Raw genomic sequence first — 17,122 nt, 5'->3', positions numbered from 1 at the left:
ATTCGTAGATGCAACCCCTATCCTCACAGCTGTGAGTAGGGAGTGAGGTGTGAGTGGAGTGAGGGAGTGCCATAAACCCGGGAGCTTCCATAGCCATCCTCACAGTTGTGAGTATGGAGAGAGGTGTGAGTGGAGTGAGGGAGTGCCATAAACCCGGGAGCTTCCATAGCCATCCTCACAGTTGTGAGTATGGGGAGAGGTGTGAGTGGAGTGAGGGAGTGCTATAAACTCGGGAGACTCCATGGCCATCCTCACTCCTGCTGCCCCGTGCATGACCCTCACTGTACGTGCTACTGCTTATTCTACGGTGGCCATCCCTCATGTACTCGTTTGTGTCCAAACCTCACATACTCACTCCTCTGTGGCGATCCTTCTGTTACTCCACACCTCATTGTAGTGGTTCCTCATTCTCTCTCTCATTTCAGTATGGCGGCCCTTCTATCATTCTCACATTGTATGGCGTTGATCCCTCACTCCACTCTCGCAAACATTTTGTCTCTACCTATCACCACTGAAGCAATCTTCCACTTACCTCATAATTCCACTGCGGGCATCCCTCACTCTACTGTGGTGTATTTGTATCTCTAATAAAGTAATCTCATCCCATCAGGGGAATCTATCCTCACTCCACTTACTCCATCATTCCACTTTGGTAAACCCTCCGTGACTCCACTGAAGCAGTTTCTCCCTTACTCAACTGTGGTTTAGCCTCTCTCACTCCAGTGTGTGATCCATATCTCACCCATTCACTCCACTGTGAGAAATATACATTCTTCATTCCACTGTGAAGTACTCTACTCACTCACTCGCTCCACTGCAACAATCCTTCAATGCCTCCGTTATTCAAATGAGACAAACCTTTGCTCTTTTACTCAACTGAGGTCAGTGTTGCATTTCCTCACTGATGACACGCCTTTACTCATAAAGGTCGCAGTGGTGAAGAACCTCGCTTACGTACGCGGCTCTCGCCACGAATAAACTCCATTACTCACATAGCCAGCTCTCGGCATATATACACCAATCACTCACACAGCCAGCTCTTGGCATGAATACACCCCATCACTCACACAACCAGCTCTCGCCATGAATACACCCCATCACTCACACAACCAGCTCTCGGCATATACAAACACCCATTACTCACACAGCTTACTCACACCATAAACACACCTCATCGCTCACACAGTCAGTTGTCACCATGAAAACATTGCTTCACCTTAAGATTTCGCCAAGACGGTGATAACACTTCACTTCCTCCCTCACACTCCCTCGTGGGTAGAACACACACACACACACACACACACACACACACACACACATGTCCTCCATCATCATAACCCTGTCATCAGTAATCATAATCCCTAACCATCCACAGTAAACTGCCTCCAACACTTCAAGTCTTGAGACATTTTGGGATTTACAGACAAAATGTACAAAACCTGACGAAATAGGAAACGTGACGCAGAGATACACTTTTTCAAGTGAAGGTGAAGCCCCACTTCAAGGTCTCATTGCAACGCCTTCCTCAACTTCTGTCTGCTGACACTATATAAACAGTTTGAACAAGAAGATGTAAACGTTTTGCTTTCTTTAACGCAGACTTTCAACGGTCAGCTTTCTTTTTTTTTTTTTTCCTGAACTGAATTTATCGCTTCTTAGTATGAGAGGTGACGAAGAGTGGATGTATCATCGCTGGAGCTCGAGATGGGTTCGGAAGCTTTGATGAATCTGACAATATGCCCAGCTGAAGGTGAAGGAATCTTTCAGAGCGAGTTACAGAAGGCAGTTTAGAGAGTTGGTCAAATGCTGTGAATGATGGAAAACATGGAACTCTGACGAACGAAACGAAAATGAAACATGCGATGAATATTTTTCGTGAAAATGCGTTTTGGTTAAACGTGACGTCATTGGAACCTGGGCTTACGAGGCAAAGATCACGGTGGAGTCACTACCGGTGGCAGCCGTTACCAGAATGTGGCCAGGATATGCTTTTCTTTTCTCCCCAAGACAACCCAGGATATGCTTGATTACATCGAGGGAATTGTCTCGAAAAAGAATTCAACTGATGGTAACTAAATTTATCCTAACTTAACTTGTGCTGGATAAGGATAAGGGAAGGTTACAGTAGGTTAACTTTGTTTGAGTACTTTAAGGTAAGTCTTTGAATTCACTCCCATTTTAGCACGCTTTCGGATGCTGATGCAAAGTTCAGTAAGGATACCTAAGATTAACGTAACAATAGCCCAGGGTAGGTCAGGCCCAGGCTCGGTCTGCTTTGGTAGTTATATGGTTAAGCGTCCGGGGCTCAGGTCTCGTTCGGTCACTCATGAAAGCCAAACAAAAAAAAAGTTATAGTGTGGGACCCAGCACGTCCGGCGTCGTGTGCCCTCTGCTAGGACCTCCGCCTGGCTCTTCCCCAAGGTGCGGTTGCCTGCAAGAACCACACACACTAGGAAAAAAAATCTCGCAACTGAAGCGCTACTTTAAATGACATGAATGAATATATATCCCAATATACCACCCTCCTTCCTATTCTCCACTCAGAAGAACCTTCCCGTTCCCTTTACTCGTTTCAAAATTCTATACAATTCTTCACACAAACACCTCCCTCACAGAAATGATTCCTCACCCAGTTCTTCTACTTCATGGCTGGTGGGCTCGTCTATATCCTCCCCCATTTCGCTCTAAACATGCTTATCAGTTCTTTCTCCATGACTTTTTCGCGCAACCGCACTGTCTCAAATTTCCCTTCCTTCCTTTTATCCACTATCTCCTTCTCAATACCGTATTTCAGGCTACCATCTTTATCTTTCTGAGTTTATTGTTCTCACTCCACACCTAAGTTATGAGAAATCATTCCCTCGTGCATTTGCTCGCCCAGATGTACTATCACACACCTTACTTTCTCTCCAGTACATTTGACTAAGTTGCAAACAACTTCTTTACCACCTGCTCACATACATACACATATGGCCTCGAATTTTTCTCCTTCCTAACAGGTTGAGAATAGCAGCATATTGCCTACCTGTTGACAGTCTGTTTGACAGCTCTTCATCTATCAGTACATCCTAAACAGAATCGCTCCACATTTACATGAGATTCAAAAATCCTCTCTAAGCTCTTATGGTCTGTCAGAATCCCACATTGATTCCCTTTTCTCACTTCGAAACAGCTCCTGTCTCAACAGCCTTTTCAGATTACATTAGATGCAAAATAATCTGTAAACAAAAGCACAAAACTCTTTTTGTCCTTTTGTCTTTCTCTCCTTCTGTTTGGCTGTTATCTGGCTACTCCAAGACACTGGGCAAATCTCAAAAAATTTTTTTACGGTGTTGACCTAAAACAAGTGGCATGTCAAAGAGGGATTCATAACCCTCTCCAATCCTATCTTCCATGTTAGGGTTGGGAATAACATATGCCCGTATATACTATAGGTGAATCTAGGGTTAATCATACAATAATGAGTAGTATGATAATGATTAAGACATTGCCCACTAATGCATCTCAGCTTTGAGATGCTGAACGTAAATCTGTAAGCAATGCTCAAAGACGTGACACAGCTCAAGAATTTACTGGTGTATTAACTGTATCACTCGCCACTTATATAGCTGGTCTAAGGTGTACGAGTGAGAAAATCCAAGATGAAATGTGTTACGTCAAAGCTTATAATAAGCAGAATCTGGCCTCAGTTATGTATATTAATTCATCTTTTGAGCTCCGAGGCAACCGGCTCTTTCTTCGAGGATCAGTTAACGATGGAATCTGTCAATGACACCTGGGAGGACACGGGGCCCCAGCATCTACGGTAAAACCGACTGCCATTTCCTGCTTTATGCTTATCAATGTGACACAGTTATTCCGTTCTCAACGGCTTTCCAACGTAGGACTACGTCAAGTGGTAAGCCGTGAAATGACCACACCTTCTTACACCTTTGCATTTCCTTGTGCGAAACATTTCGATTGCCTGAGCTTATCTTCTTCATTACAGTAGATGAAGAGATTATAAGATGCCTAAACAAGGTCTGAAGTCAGTATTCGCGGACAACAAAAATACCCAAGATGGCAGAAGAAAGAAAATCCCAAGAAACAGCGACACGAAAATCGTCAATACGAGCTCAAGTAAGGGAAAGGATAACCAAAAGAAGACAAAGACGGCTGATGAAACTGCCGCCAAACAGACTTAAGATAGGGAGAGAATAACGAGAGGAAGAGTACAAGAGACGTCGACGTCTGATGGAAATGCTGCCAGACAAGAAGGAAATCGTGGCAGAATAACCAGAAGAGCCAAACAGTTGGTTGCAGACGGAAATCTCCAGTAATGATCCATGTAATAACATCTCATAAATAGATAATGTTGAAGTCAGAATTTTGTGTTATCTATCATGGCCTCCAACCCTACATTTTTCTCAAAGTTCGTCACACGGGCAAAGGACGATTACCTCAGCTTATCACAATCAGTAAAATAATACATATGGCAATTCGTATTCTCACCTAGAATTTACACAGATGTTCTCCATTAGTTGTTACGTACTATTTCCAGCTCTATAAACGTTACACAGACATTGTCTGTTTTAAGACGTTATTTATATGACCAGTCTCTTCCTCCCTATCCTATCTCAAAGACTGCTGCTTAAAATCACTTCACCTCTGTCACCAAACATTATGCCAAAGGCCTTACCTCCTTCCCTCGACAAACTAATTCCTTTCTCATCTCCTCATTCTCATATAATTTCTGATTCCATCTGGCTCCAAGATGCAATTACCTTATTCTATTCTCTCACTGTGTGAAAACAGCATTGCTTCGTCTCCCATTATTTTTGAGAGCTGAATACCTTGAATGAGAAAATAAGGCGAGAGAGAGAAAAACAGAAAAGGAATAACAGAAAGGACAAGAGATGTATGGTGCACGTAAGGAAACACATTAAGTCCACTCATGAGTTTACACGAGTTTACATGAGAAAGACAGACAACAGGAGGCCTAATTGGCCCACGGCTGGGCTGTCTGTTAATAAGAAGTTTAACTTTATTCAATCAATCGGAAAGTAAGATCAAGGTGTTGCCAGGCATTACTTGACAGTAAAACATCAGGGCGGGAGTAACCAACTCCCAACTCATTTGAAAGACATCCAAAATGTTTTTTATTTCCTGTACCTTTGGTCCTGTTGAAGAGAGCTGTTTCTCGCACTCAAAGTAGACTACTTGCCCACGACTCTGTACCTGTCACTACAGGTGATGTCAGACTGACCTAGTTTTAAACAGATGCTTAGACCAAGACTGCTGAAGCCCTTGATAATTTTGATTACCTGGAGGGAATCACCTCTTGACCTAAATAAACTGACACCGTCCAAACGACTCTCGTATGCTTAGCCTTTTCAAAATAAGCGTGTACTACCGTATGCCCGTAGGATATAAAACGACACAGAAATTATGTACAGCACATCAATCCATTACGATTTCTCTTCACTGCTATTCTTTTTACCTGCAGCCTTTTTGCGCACAAAAACCGCCACTGTTCTCTTGTTTTAACCCAAGTCTCTGTGCCAAACTCATCCCAGTCACTGAAGACAAATAATTGAGTCATCCTCTCCAGTCAGCCTCTTCCCAGTCACCTGTGCCTACGCACACTTTGATCACTCGACCTTTGACACATCTCGCTTCCAGCGCATAACTAAAGATGACCGAAATCTAACTCGTATGTATTCATCTTAACAGTGTACCAACCTGTCCCTCTCACACTTGGGGCAAAACCTTCCTTCAAAGTCTCTTTTCTTTGTTCAACTTTTACTACCGCAACATCCTGTCAGATATATATTTTCTCTCTCTTCTTCATTATCCTTCCATCTGACATTACTGAAGTTCACTGCACTGTCTACATAGCTTCTTTCTGCTTGAGTCATGCACACTCTTCACAATCTACTCACCAATTCTAGAATCAAACTTCATTTTTTCTTTTTCCTTTTCCTAGATTATTAACTAATACAGGCTGCTTAAGTCTCCCCAGTCAGCAGTGATCACTGCGGAATAGATGCTTGGTCGGTGCAGACGTATGAACATATTCGTAACTGTTGATGAGTTCAGGTGCTCCGAGTTAGAGGTGTGGCAAGGTGAGCGGACACATGTCCCCTGAGGTGACTTCCTGCGTGCCAGCGGATGGCCTCTAGCAAGTGTCTCGTTATGGGACGTGTGTGTGTGTGTGTGTGTGTGTGTGTGTACTGAAAAGGGAGGGAAGAAATGTTGCACACGTGCGCCGGTGGTTGGGGAGGGGATCACTGTACACATGACACCTGCACTTGAACAGTCGGTACACCGCTGGATCAACGCCCTCCCTCGTCCTTCCTGGCACGGCGGTTCGTGACATTCTGCACAACACACACGCCTTCCAACGTCTGTGTTGCCACCCCTAGCGTTGCCACCCCATGGTGTTGCCACTCCCTGGTGTTGCTACCCCCTGGTGTTGCTACCCCCTGGTGTTGCTACCCCCGAAGACCTCTAGAAGATCAAAGAGCAACACACAGCGACCAGTCTCTGTAATTCATATATCTATATTGATCGTGCTGACATTTTGCGACTCGTCCCTCCCACATGTATAAACACAAGCACGTTTGTCAGCATCGAGCCCCTCACTGCATTCAAGACCAGGGCAACGTATGATACTGTGAATACACTGGACTCACGTGAAGATACTGTGTATGGTAGCTGAAGGTGTCATCAGAGATTCCGCTGTCCCTCTGTGACACCACGAAAGATCGTGGGTCGTGAGGGTTTCCCCGAGATGTCACTCACCAGTAGTAACACCTGGCCGACCGCACCGCATTTCTCTCTCTCTTCCTCACTCCTTCGAGTCCGCCGAACATGTATCCCTGTCCCACACTACAATACCTGCCGTACATGTATCCCTGTCCCACACTACAATACCCGCCGTACCTGCGTCTCTGTCCCTTACTTCTTACTTCAAAGGCGTCAAACGTTTCCCTGTTACTGTTACTGACTGTAGCCGGAGACAGCGACAAAGTATAATAAACGAGAATATATATATATATATATATATATATATATATATATATATATATATATATATATATATATATATATATATATATACTTTTTTGTTAGGGCAGCTGAAGCCATAATCAAGGCCATCCCATTAACCAGATATACATACATACCCTAGCCTGAGCCAGGTAAACATCTTAATGACCAACCCCTAGGGATGGATGAACAGCTGGGTTGACTGTAGACCGACTGCCGCGACCAGGATAACAACATATCTGCTCGACCCTGGGTGGACCGTGAATGCACCACGGTCAGGAACGCTGACCGCTACACCACGGAGGTCTATAGATATATGTATCATGTCTTTATTCTTATGTGTGTAAGCTCACAGTCATATCGCAACGTGTGTGTGTGTGTGTGTGTGTGTGTGTGTGTGTGTGTGTGTGTGTGTACGTTGCCTTTACAAAAAACTTATGAATCCCATGTCTTGTTCAGGTGCGGCCCGTGGTGGTAGGGGCGCCCTACGTGCTTTGCTTGTTCACTGTGGCCGTCATCCTCATGGGCGTGGGCACCTTCATCACCTCACACTCCTACGAAAAGGACCCGCCCGACCACGTCCTGCTCATCGTCGGCTCCGCCCTCCTGGGTCTGGCAGGTGAGGACTCTTGTCTGCTGCTCATTTATTACACTTCCTCTGTTTACATCTCCTGCTGCCTGCCTTGCCTGCGAAATACTGCTCGAGTAATCTGACTCACTGATCGACTCCAATGGGGATCCAGACATACTGGCCACGTTACACTGGTAGAGACATATGTCACACTAGCCAGAGTTCTTCGTTAAGAGCAACCAGTTCAGTTGTGTCACTCTTCTAGCCTCCTCACCAGTCACGCTAGCAAGGTCATGTTAATCATCATACATTACCAGGCCATTGGCTGCGTTTGTTGGAATATCGATGAGACTAACTGGGTCGTTCATTACACTAGTTACGAATCACTCGTTTAACCATCTGTGTCAGCTATATGTCAAGGCGGATGGAGTCTTCAATACCCGTAATCCTGACAGTTACTCACTACGCTAAGTCAGTCATAACTTTCACTCTAGCCTCTATATCTTGGATCAGTTATTCTCGCCTCATCTGCCAAACACGCACGTCTTCCAGAGTGTCCCTGATCCCACGGTTAGTTTCAATTAGCTATCAGTCATGTCTACAGCATCGCATACTCCATCACGTGCGATGGAGCAGCCCAGGCCTCTCACCACTTGCTCTCCACATACGGTCATTTCTTTTTTTTCGTAAACATTTTCTGGCTGCTCTTCTTGTTCCATGAGGGCGTCAGCAACAGTGCCATCGATTTTATTATTTCTTATTTTTGCCGATCAACTTTCTTCCAAGTTCGAGTCACTGTATTTTCCCGTTCATACACACAGCCGCTGATCCTCGGCAGGTATAGATGGATCACATCCAGATGACCAGTGCGTCAGTGTTAAACAAATCCTGCACTTTGCTGAGGCCGCGAGATATATGACTTCACGAAAATATCCAGCTATTGGTCTCTTCTGCATGACGGTACGGCCCTTGGCCACCATGGCCTGACCTTTCACCTAACCACTAATGATCTGGTCAATGGTCAAACCATCATATGACCAGTTGTACATCGTGATTAAGGGTCGTATAGAAAGATAAAGCGAAAAACTCGTATGTCTGGTTGAAAGGACACTGACAGTCTTAGAGTCTTAGAGTGGAGTTGACTATTTGAATCAGTTCCCTCTTTGGGATTGACCCTTGCCTGTGGAAACTCTGCGGAACCTGTCACTGAAAGAGAGAGGCTTGCGGAGCCACGAACACTGTATAATCTTCATAAGACAGAGTTATGGGCTGAATAAGGTAAGTCATATGCTTGGAATATAGAAATGGCATCGGTTCTGATCGTCTGATGTTCACAGGTCAGCCGCATTCTCAAGGGTTGTGTGAAACCATCGATAAAGACGCTACCATTGTAAGATATATCGATGATATACTTATATTTTACTGAATACGTTCAGCTGAGTCTACAAGAGTCTAAAATCAAAGAGACGTGAGAATACTAAAAGAAAGATCTCAAGTTTTAGGCTCAACCAATCTCAGGCTTATTCTCTTTATCTCTAAACAGAATATACAAGGAAGAAAATAGACGTTAGACCGATAGGAGCCGAATGTGAAGTCCTCCACATTCACTTGTTCATAACAAAACTAGTTAGGTACACATGTTGTTCGCTACAATGGCTAGCAACACCAAACGACCCTGAAAACTCTTATTCGACGCAAAAAATATTTTCCTTTGTTGTATTGTGTGCAAAAAACCTGTTATTTCAATAAAAGGCGCGTCAATTGAAAATCCAAACTCGAACAATGGACACACTATGACACAGCTGTTCAGCAATCATCATGTGATGACCATGCGTTAACGATCGGTGTTGGATGGTCAGTCACCAGGTGGTCGGTCCAGCACGATGGGTTCTGACGACCCATCTGAACCAAGTTTGGTTTCACATGCCGTCGCTGTTGTCGTACTGACAGCAAATGTCAAAAAATAAAAATCTGGAGACAGAGAACATTATTGCCATGATATAGGTCAAATTCGTTTGCGATTCATAAGCGAAAGACACCCTTGGGAAAACGATAAAAACACGAGGGTTGTCGCAAAGGAAATTAGGTCCTTCTCCTTCGATGTCGATTCACGTAAAACAGGTTCGTAACTGTACTTTCCTGTACCTGTAGATGAGATGACAGATCATTCCAGTATTTCAAGGTATCAGAGGTTAGAATGACCCATATTTTCCATCCATATCCAAGAGTTATATAACAAACGAAACTCCTTTCTCACAGGACTCCTTCTGCTGGGTTCGGTCCTCGTGTGTCTCATCGCCTGCTGCAGGAACCGACAGGTGCGGGAGGCCTTCTCGGACGACCTGCTCAATATCGGGGGCTCCACCTTTTACGGCGGGCGTGGGTTTGTGCACCTAGAGGACGAGACCGAGCTGAATGAGAGCCAACAGCGGCACAACACCGCCATGGATGGCGTCACCAACCCTGCCTACCCAAGCCACAACGAGGCCCTCATGTAAGTTAATCCACTTAGTGGTCTCCCTGAGGATCTGTGTTGCGCTATCTCAAGAACGATGCGTACAGTTTGGTTGTTGCTCTGGGAGGAGAGCTACAGAGAAAGGAGAGAGAGAGAGAGAGAAAGAAGGCCTTTCCTTGCGCTGACGGCCATGAAATTCAGTCGTAATTGAGTTTTTTCTCTATTGCAGCTAAATAACTCGTCACTATCATTATCTTCAGTCGCCTTAGATAAATGAAACGTTTGAAGCGTTGAGACGATATTAGAAAGCCTCTTTCGTCCAGTATAATGCTATCAAGCTTAACTTGAGGGGAAATAAGTTTAGGCAAATTTTTCTCAATTATCTTAATTCAAACATCAGGAAGATTCATGTATATTAATAACTGTAGGCTGAAGAACATGTATGTACACCCACAGGATCTTAGCAAACACCGTGGCCGAGGAGAGACACAGACAACGCACAGGATCTCGGAAATATATCAGAAATGTTTCTCATGACGCCAGCCGGCAACTGGAACCCCAGGGACATGGCCAGTACTACTTAGGCCCTCTAGGCCTCCCTCTTGATCGCCGCAGCCGTGAAGACTTGGCCCTTCTTGACCACCTGGGTTTGGACAGACTTCGCAGGGTAGATCCACACCCTGAGCTGGCTAAAGACTTCGACCTCGGGGAGACGGAGGAATCGAATGATGGCAAAAGGGACAGATCATACAGGTGAGTGGATGTATCTCTGTGTCGAGTTGGAATGATATTTTCCTGTCTTAACTGGATGACTGAGAAATTTGGGACGTCGTAACCTTTTCATAAGATTGTCTCTACCTTTCCACTTTAACATTTTTCATTCCTTAGCATGGCAGTTCGGCGGCCGATGGCGCACCTGGCTCCCGTCCAGAACAGACTGCGCAGGAACGTAACCTTCTCGCCAGCCATACGAGCCAGGATACAACGACAGCAACAGCAGAAACTGCTACAGCAGCAGCAGGAAATGAGGCAACACTTCCAGCTGAGGGAGGAGCAGCACCCAGGCCTACAACCTCAGCGCAAGCGCAGTTCCAGGCGGCGGAAAAGGAGGGGTTCCAGGGAGGAGACTCCTGAGGACGTCAGGATACACCAGCTCCCTGAGTAAGTCAGTTTGCCACTACGTCTTCTTCCCTGAGCTCAAGTGTCGACGTTAAGTATCTGATGTTTACATAAGTTATCTATATGTATCCTGTGGACTAAAGTAAGGAACCATTGATGACGTCATGAATCTGATTAAAGAAAACTCGTTGAGACTGTCAGGGAAGTTCGTTCAAGTTTAGGAAGGACATGAGCGCCACATTGGTAACTGCCGCATCATGACCCCAGTAACAGCTTCTCTATCGGATCTGCTTCATGATGAATCAACATAACTCCAACTTGATTCCATTTAACTCTCCTCCAGGTACAACCCTGACATACTAAATGCCCTGGGTATTCAGTCAAGACCTCCCCACCTGCAGCGCAGCATGAGCAGGCCTGTCGAGGGCGTCACAGAATTCCCCAACCAAATGCAGCAGGAGACCTGGCGGGAAGACCCAGACATCACCCACGGCAGTCTCCGCAGCCCGCGACGCCGACCTTCTGTGGCTATGGGAGTCAGGGGCATCCGATCACATCATTCTGGATCTGCTTACAGACACCACTCCTCGATCTACGCCTCAGACATGGACCTTCACAGAGTTCCCGGGAGTGGTGGACTCAGTGGGGAAAATGACAATCCTGGGCAAGAGCCACATAGAACTTCAAGTTCCCATAGCCGCCAGCAGAACCAATCGTGCACGGGTAAGTCATAGCTGACGTGGACACCTACTGGTCAGCTTTACAAGTACCAAGTGAACTGCAGCTTTATTCTCGAGAGACTGATACAGACACGCTGCATGGTGTGCAGGAAGGTATTATACCTATCCCTTATGTTTCTGCTTCACTTTGGAGTCTGGGAGTAGACGAGTTTCATGATCTGCTTTCGTCTTACACGTATTTTCTCACTGGTAAGTGAACGAAGAACGACGAGAGAATCTCGAAAATAGAAATCTTCACTATGCAAGATATCAGTTTTGGAGGACAGGTGTCCATCACCGACGGTTTAGAGTTTTGGAAACAGGTTGTATAACAACATGTGTACGTGCCCTTAAACAAAAGGGTTATTGGTCTTAATCATCTTAACGTATGGATATACAAAGCATTTTTTTCCACAAGCTTTTTGAACTCACTAGTGTGCAACGAGACTTGCGCGTTAATCATGAGTGCTCGTCTTGTGACATTTTGTCACACTGCCAACGTCCCTTGCGATATTTCTGGGCCTAAAGTATAAAAATCACGTTATGTAACACTGTGTCAAGCTGCTCAAACTGTGAACAACTGGATCTATACGACCCATACCCAACACGATAAAAGACTTGTGGGGATTAGTCTAGCCAGTTTAAGACAAATCCTTTTCTGTGTAATCTCACTGTTTAAAGAAGTCAAATGTTTACCTCTGACAGTACATTTGTGAAAACGCACTGCGTCATTTGGGAAATCTAATCGACCAAGCTGGAGGCAGTGGCCGAAAGGCCAAAGCGTTCGAATACTAACACTTGAATATTTTTACGTTCGATTCCAGTTCAAGCCTCCCCCCCCTTTAAAAACACAAACACTCAGGTCAGATAGGCACGATTGTCCATATGACTGGGATATCAAGGACGGTCGAACGTAATGCGAGCCACATTACCTCCCTGGGTGACGTCAACCACGGAAGTAATGTGCTCTGACCACCCCACCTCCACACCCAGCCCCAAGTGTTCAATCTCCCTTTGGGGCTTGTTGGTAAATGGGCACCTGGCTTAGGCTGGTGTGTGTGTGTGTGTGTGTGTGTGTGTGTGTACACACACATAGGAATAAAGACATGGCACATATATACGAGATGAAGAGACGGGGCAACTCGAGTGTTAAACCTTCTCCCCGTAACATACAAATAGTAATCACATACATTCATGGTATCAATAGGAAGGTTGCCGGTGGCCCCCAGCAAGATTACACCATCACCTCTTCAATCCACTTTCCAGACATGTTGCTGTTGAGCTACACGATGTATTGTGCGTTAATGTACTGAATGGTCTGTGGGGGCTGGTTGTGGACAGGGGGCTGTGGCTTCGGTGCATTACATATGACACCTAGAGAATGGATGTGAGCAAATGAAGACAGGCTGGCAGATTGAAAATGGGTAAAGTCAGATTAAGAAGACATTTCAAACCTGATCTGCTTCTAAATGAGCAATGCACCTGAGTATACATCAACATAAGCATATAGCTATGAATCTACGGATAAATGTCTTAAAAAATGTATTACTGAGCATTTTAAAAGCTTTCTATTAATTCTTAAGGAAATCTAAGTCACATGATTTAGAATAACTTGTATTCCTACTTATTGTCATGTCGTACCAATCCTCACCCGCGTCTTGGGTAGCGTCTTCCTACGGCACTTGACCTGCACCACCAGCGTCTCACCCACCTCTTCTCCCCACAGGTTCCGACTCAGATGACCGTCGTCTGGCGCCTTCGCCCGTCATACACCTTCCTTATCCTCATGATCAAGGCTCACTGTCTTCCTTAGTGTTACATGACCACAGGAGGGACAACAGTACGCTGCCTAGGTCCTCCTCGGCTTCTCCTAGCCAAGGCCGAGCGCTCTCTAACATATCCTCCGAGTCCTGCTGCTCCGGCTGCTGTGATAGTGGACGTGATGCTCGAATGGGCCACCCTGATGCACCCAGCGACCACAGTGATGACGGCCAGGAGGAGGGGGTCACAAAGACGAAGAACTGAATCCAGGAACACAGGATCAAGTCTGATGATCCGTCCGCAAAAGACTGATATGCTTGAATGCCAGTCAGTCTTGTGGTATTCCTTAGGTGATGGAGTTGTCTCATACACCTAGTGAAAGTATGATACCATCACAAATTTCCAATGTACAGCATTTTCATAACTTTAAAATATTACACTGTGTGCTTAGGTAACAAGAAGATATTTGACATATCTCTTTAATAATGCCTAAGGTCACCCATAGGCAGTCTTTGTCTACAAGAAATGCTCACAGTGATAGTGTGCCATTCGCAAAGTTCTAGGCCTGTCAATAATTACCGCAAGAGGTAGCAGTGTAGTATACAGGACTCTCCAAAGCTGCGTGAGAACTTCGAGCTTACCACATCCACCGGACTGAGATGATGTTAAGGCAATATACCTCAATATACCTCTCTTCCAATCCAGTTACACTGACTGGGCGTGACCTGTGCACTCACGGCCAAAAACTGTTTCTTACTCATCCACCAAAGGTTAAGCTCTGTTTATACGTGCAGCGGTCACGCTGTGAATACAAGTGTAGAGGCCATCTACGCTCTTTATACATGCCATAGAAGACATGCTTTGCATACATGCTACAGAGACCGTTTTCTGTGTACATACAGAAAGGCTATATGTTAAAGCTGGAGAGATTATGCTCTACATACGCAACTAGAGACCAGGCCCATATAAACCTACACTATAGATCACGCTCCTTATACATGTATCCGATGTCTTGTAAGAATTGTATATACCTCAGGTTCTGCTCAGGTCCCATACAATGGGTACCTGGCAAAAACTAAATAAATGAATAATAAATGAATAACGGTTTATTGGATGTAGGCACCATTTAGCGGAATATACACTGTTGAGGCACTACAGATATCACACAACTGGGAGGTCATGATTGTTACTAGTTAACTAATCATACAAGAGCTCAAGATTAGGGGCAGCTGGATATTTCCACACTAGACATAAGAATATGGGTGAGGTAGTACATTTAGATAGTCACGGTAGCATACACAGAAATATTTACAAAGTAAATGGCTTGCTTCATACATTATGAACCTAACTGAACATCAATTGATGAATAAGTCGATCATGGTGACGAACAGGGGTCCGTGGTGGAGGGGGGATCTCCAGCTATATATTTGCCTATAAGATATACTGTGCATATATCTTTGTCTTCGGGTTCTGCAGCTTATTTTCAAGCCAGCATGCTTGGAGAAATGTATATGAATACTTCCCCTCCTGTTTATAAACATATTCAGACTCTCTTCTATGTTCATGTTAATGGAAGAGCCACCAACATCTAGACCTATGAGCTAATGACAAGCATTATGTCAAGAAATATTTCTTACTAAAGCAAAACCTGATGTGGCAACACAGGCAGAGCAGTGACGAAGTTGTAACTACTTATTTGCACTGTACGGAGTAGTGGTTTTACACGCGTGGGCCCCCGCGCACTGGACATTCTCTTTTATCTTACAACTTTTCAAACGTCAGTCTTGCCGTCAGCATTCAGCAATTCCTCACTCAGTTAATCGAGAGCTGAGGAGGTCGAGTGTAGCAGCAACAAACGGGATGACAGCCCCAGAAAAAACGTCAAAGTACGTCGTTGATGTGTTTGTATTCAGCAAGCCTTCGACCTGTTCATTCTAATTCTACTGCTGATATATATATATATATATATATATATATATATATATATATATATATATATATATATATATATATATATATATATAATTATCCCTGGGGATAGGGAAGAAAGAATACTGCTCACGTATTCCCTGCGTGTCGTAAAAGGCGGCTAATAGGAGTGGGAGAGAGGGGGCTGGAAACATTTTTTTTTTCCAAAATAAGGAACAGAGAAGGAGTCCAAGTGAAGATTATTCCCTCTAAAGCTCAGTCATCTGTTATTGACGCTACCTCAATAACGTGGGAAAAGCGAATATGTATGAGAAAAAAGAGAAAAAAATGCATATATAATTTTGAAAGATCCAGAGTTCCACTTACGAACAGATCCAGAGTTCCACTTACGAACAGATCTAGAGTTCCACTTACGAACAGATCTAGAGTTCCACTTACAAACAGATCCAGAGTTCCACTTACGAACAGATCCAGAGTTCCAGTTACGAAGTAAAGCTCGCATGGAGGCCTGAGGTTCAAAATCAAAACCAAACTGGTTTTAAAGAGTGACAAATACCGCGAGAAGATAACTGGAATCGAAAGGCCCCTGAGGAAGTTCGTGATCCTGTTTCGTTTTAATATGCTGGTCAGCTCTGATACATCGTAATTACTTCTCACGCTCCACTGTTTTACGAGGTGGATTCTGGGAAAGTACGAAGCTAGTGCGTTTCTTGGAATGAGAGGGAAAGAGAAAATACCAACTCACTACACAGCAAAATTCCCTTGGTAACTTGTCTCACGTTGTTTACCAGCGTAGAGCGAATGACAAAACAAATATGTCGTCATTTCTTTTCCCAGATGTCACGACGCTCTTCACGGTGGCCTGGATGGTTGAGGCATTTCACAGCAGCGCACCATCGCTGCCGGACGGACTCGGGTCGCTGATGTCCAGTGTACGTAATATCCAGACGTGGGTTTTACGCTGAACAACGTGAACTCAAAGAGTGTGTTAAAGACACACATGTGAACAGCCTTATGTAAAGCCCAAGCGTGAACGATAGGTATGGTTTACGTGGTGGTACAGTAGAGGTGTTGAACTTGTATATCATCCTTTATGGTGGTACATAATGCTGCTCATTATGATGATATTTCACAAACTGTGTCACAATTGTTACACATCTTCGTCTCTGTGATGTCTTTATGACGCACAAGCAATGCTAGCATGTGGTCCTCCCATGTGCTGGGGGAGACGTGTACGTAAATTGCTCTGTAGGGCAGGGCTGCCAGACCGGCCGAAAAGTAGCGGATCGGGCTACTTATGAAGCTACACACTACTTAAATTTTCAATCCGCTACTTGCTACTTTTTGGGTTACTTCGTGGTATAATTGGGTTTGTAGTGAACATGATTGGACTATTTCCGTCACAATACTTTTAGTGATAATAATAATAATAATAATAATAATAATAATAATAATAATAATAATAATAATAATAATAACAGCAACAACAACAAAACATTAGGAATTGAGAATGTTATCATTATCTCTTATCATTATGTG

At 44.4% G+C, this 17,122-nt stretch overlaps 1 protein-coding gene across 1 annotated transcript in view; it reads left to right on the top strand.

Moving 5' to 3' along the window:
- Window positions 1-14,738, top strand: part of LOC139760706 (uncharacterized) — a 30,509-nt gene extending 15,771 nt beyond the window's left edge. The window contains exons 3-8 of the mRNA XM_071684268.1: window positions 7,489-7,648; window positions 9,860-10,094; window positions 10,512-10,808; window positions 10,944-11,216; window positions 11,518-11,897; window positions 13,620-14,738. Of these exons, the coding sequence (XP_071540369.1) occupies window positions 7,489-7,648; window positions 9,860-10,094; window positions 10,512-10,808; window positions 10,944-11,216; window positions 11,518-11,897; window positions 13,620-13,918 (1,644 nt within the window). The 3' untranslated portion in view covers window positions 13,919-14,738. The remainder of the gene's footprint in view (window positions 1-7,488; window positions 7,649-9,859; window positions 10,095-10,511; window positions 10,809-10,943; window positions 11,217-11,517; window positions 11,898-13,619) is intronic.
- The last annotated feature ends 2,384 nt before the right edge of the window (window positions 14,739-17,122 follow it).

Source organism: Panulirus ornatus, chromosome 37 (genome assembly GCF_036320965.1).
Source record: "Panulirus ornatus isolate Po-2019 chromosome 37, ASM3632096v1, whole genome shotgun sequence".
Taxonomy (NCBI): domain Eukaryota; kingdom Metazoa; phylum Arthropoda; class Malacostraca; order Decapoda; family Palinuridae; genus Panulirus; species Panulirus ornatus.
This window is presented reverse-complemented; position numbering and strand designations above follow the sequence as displayed.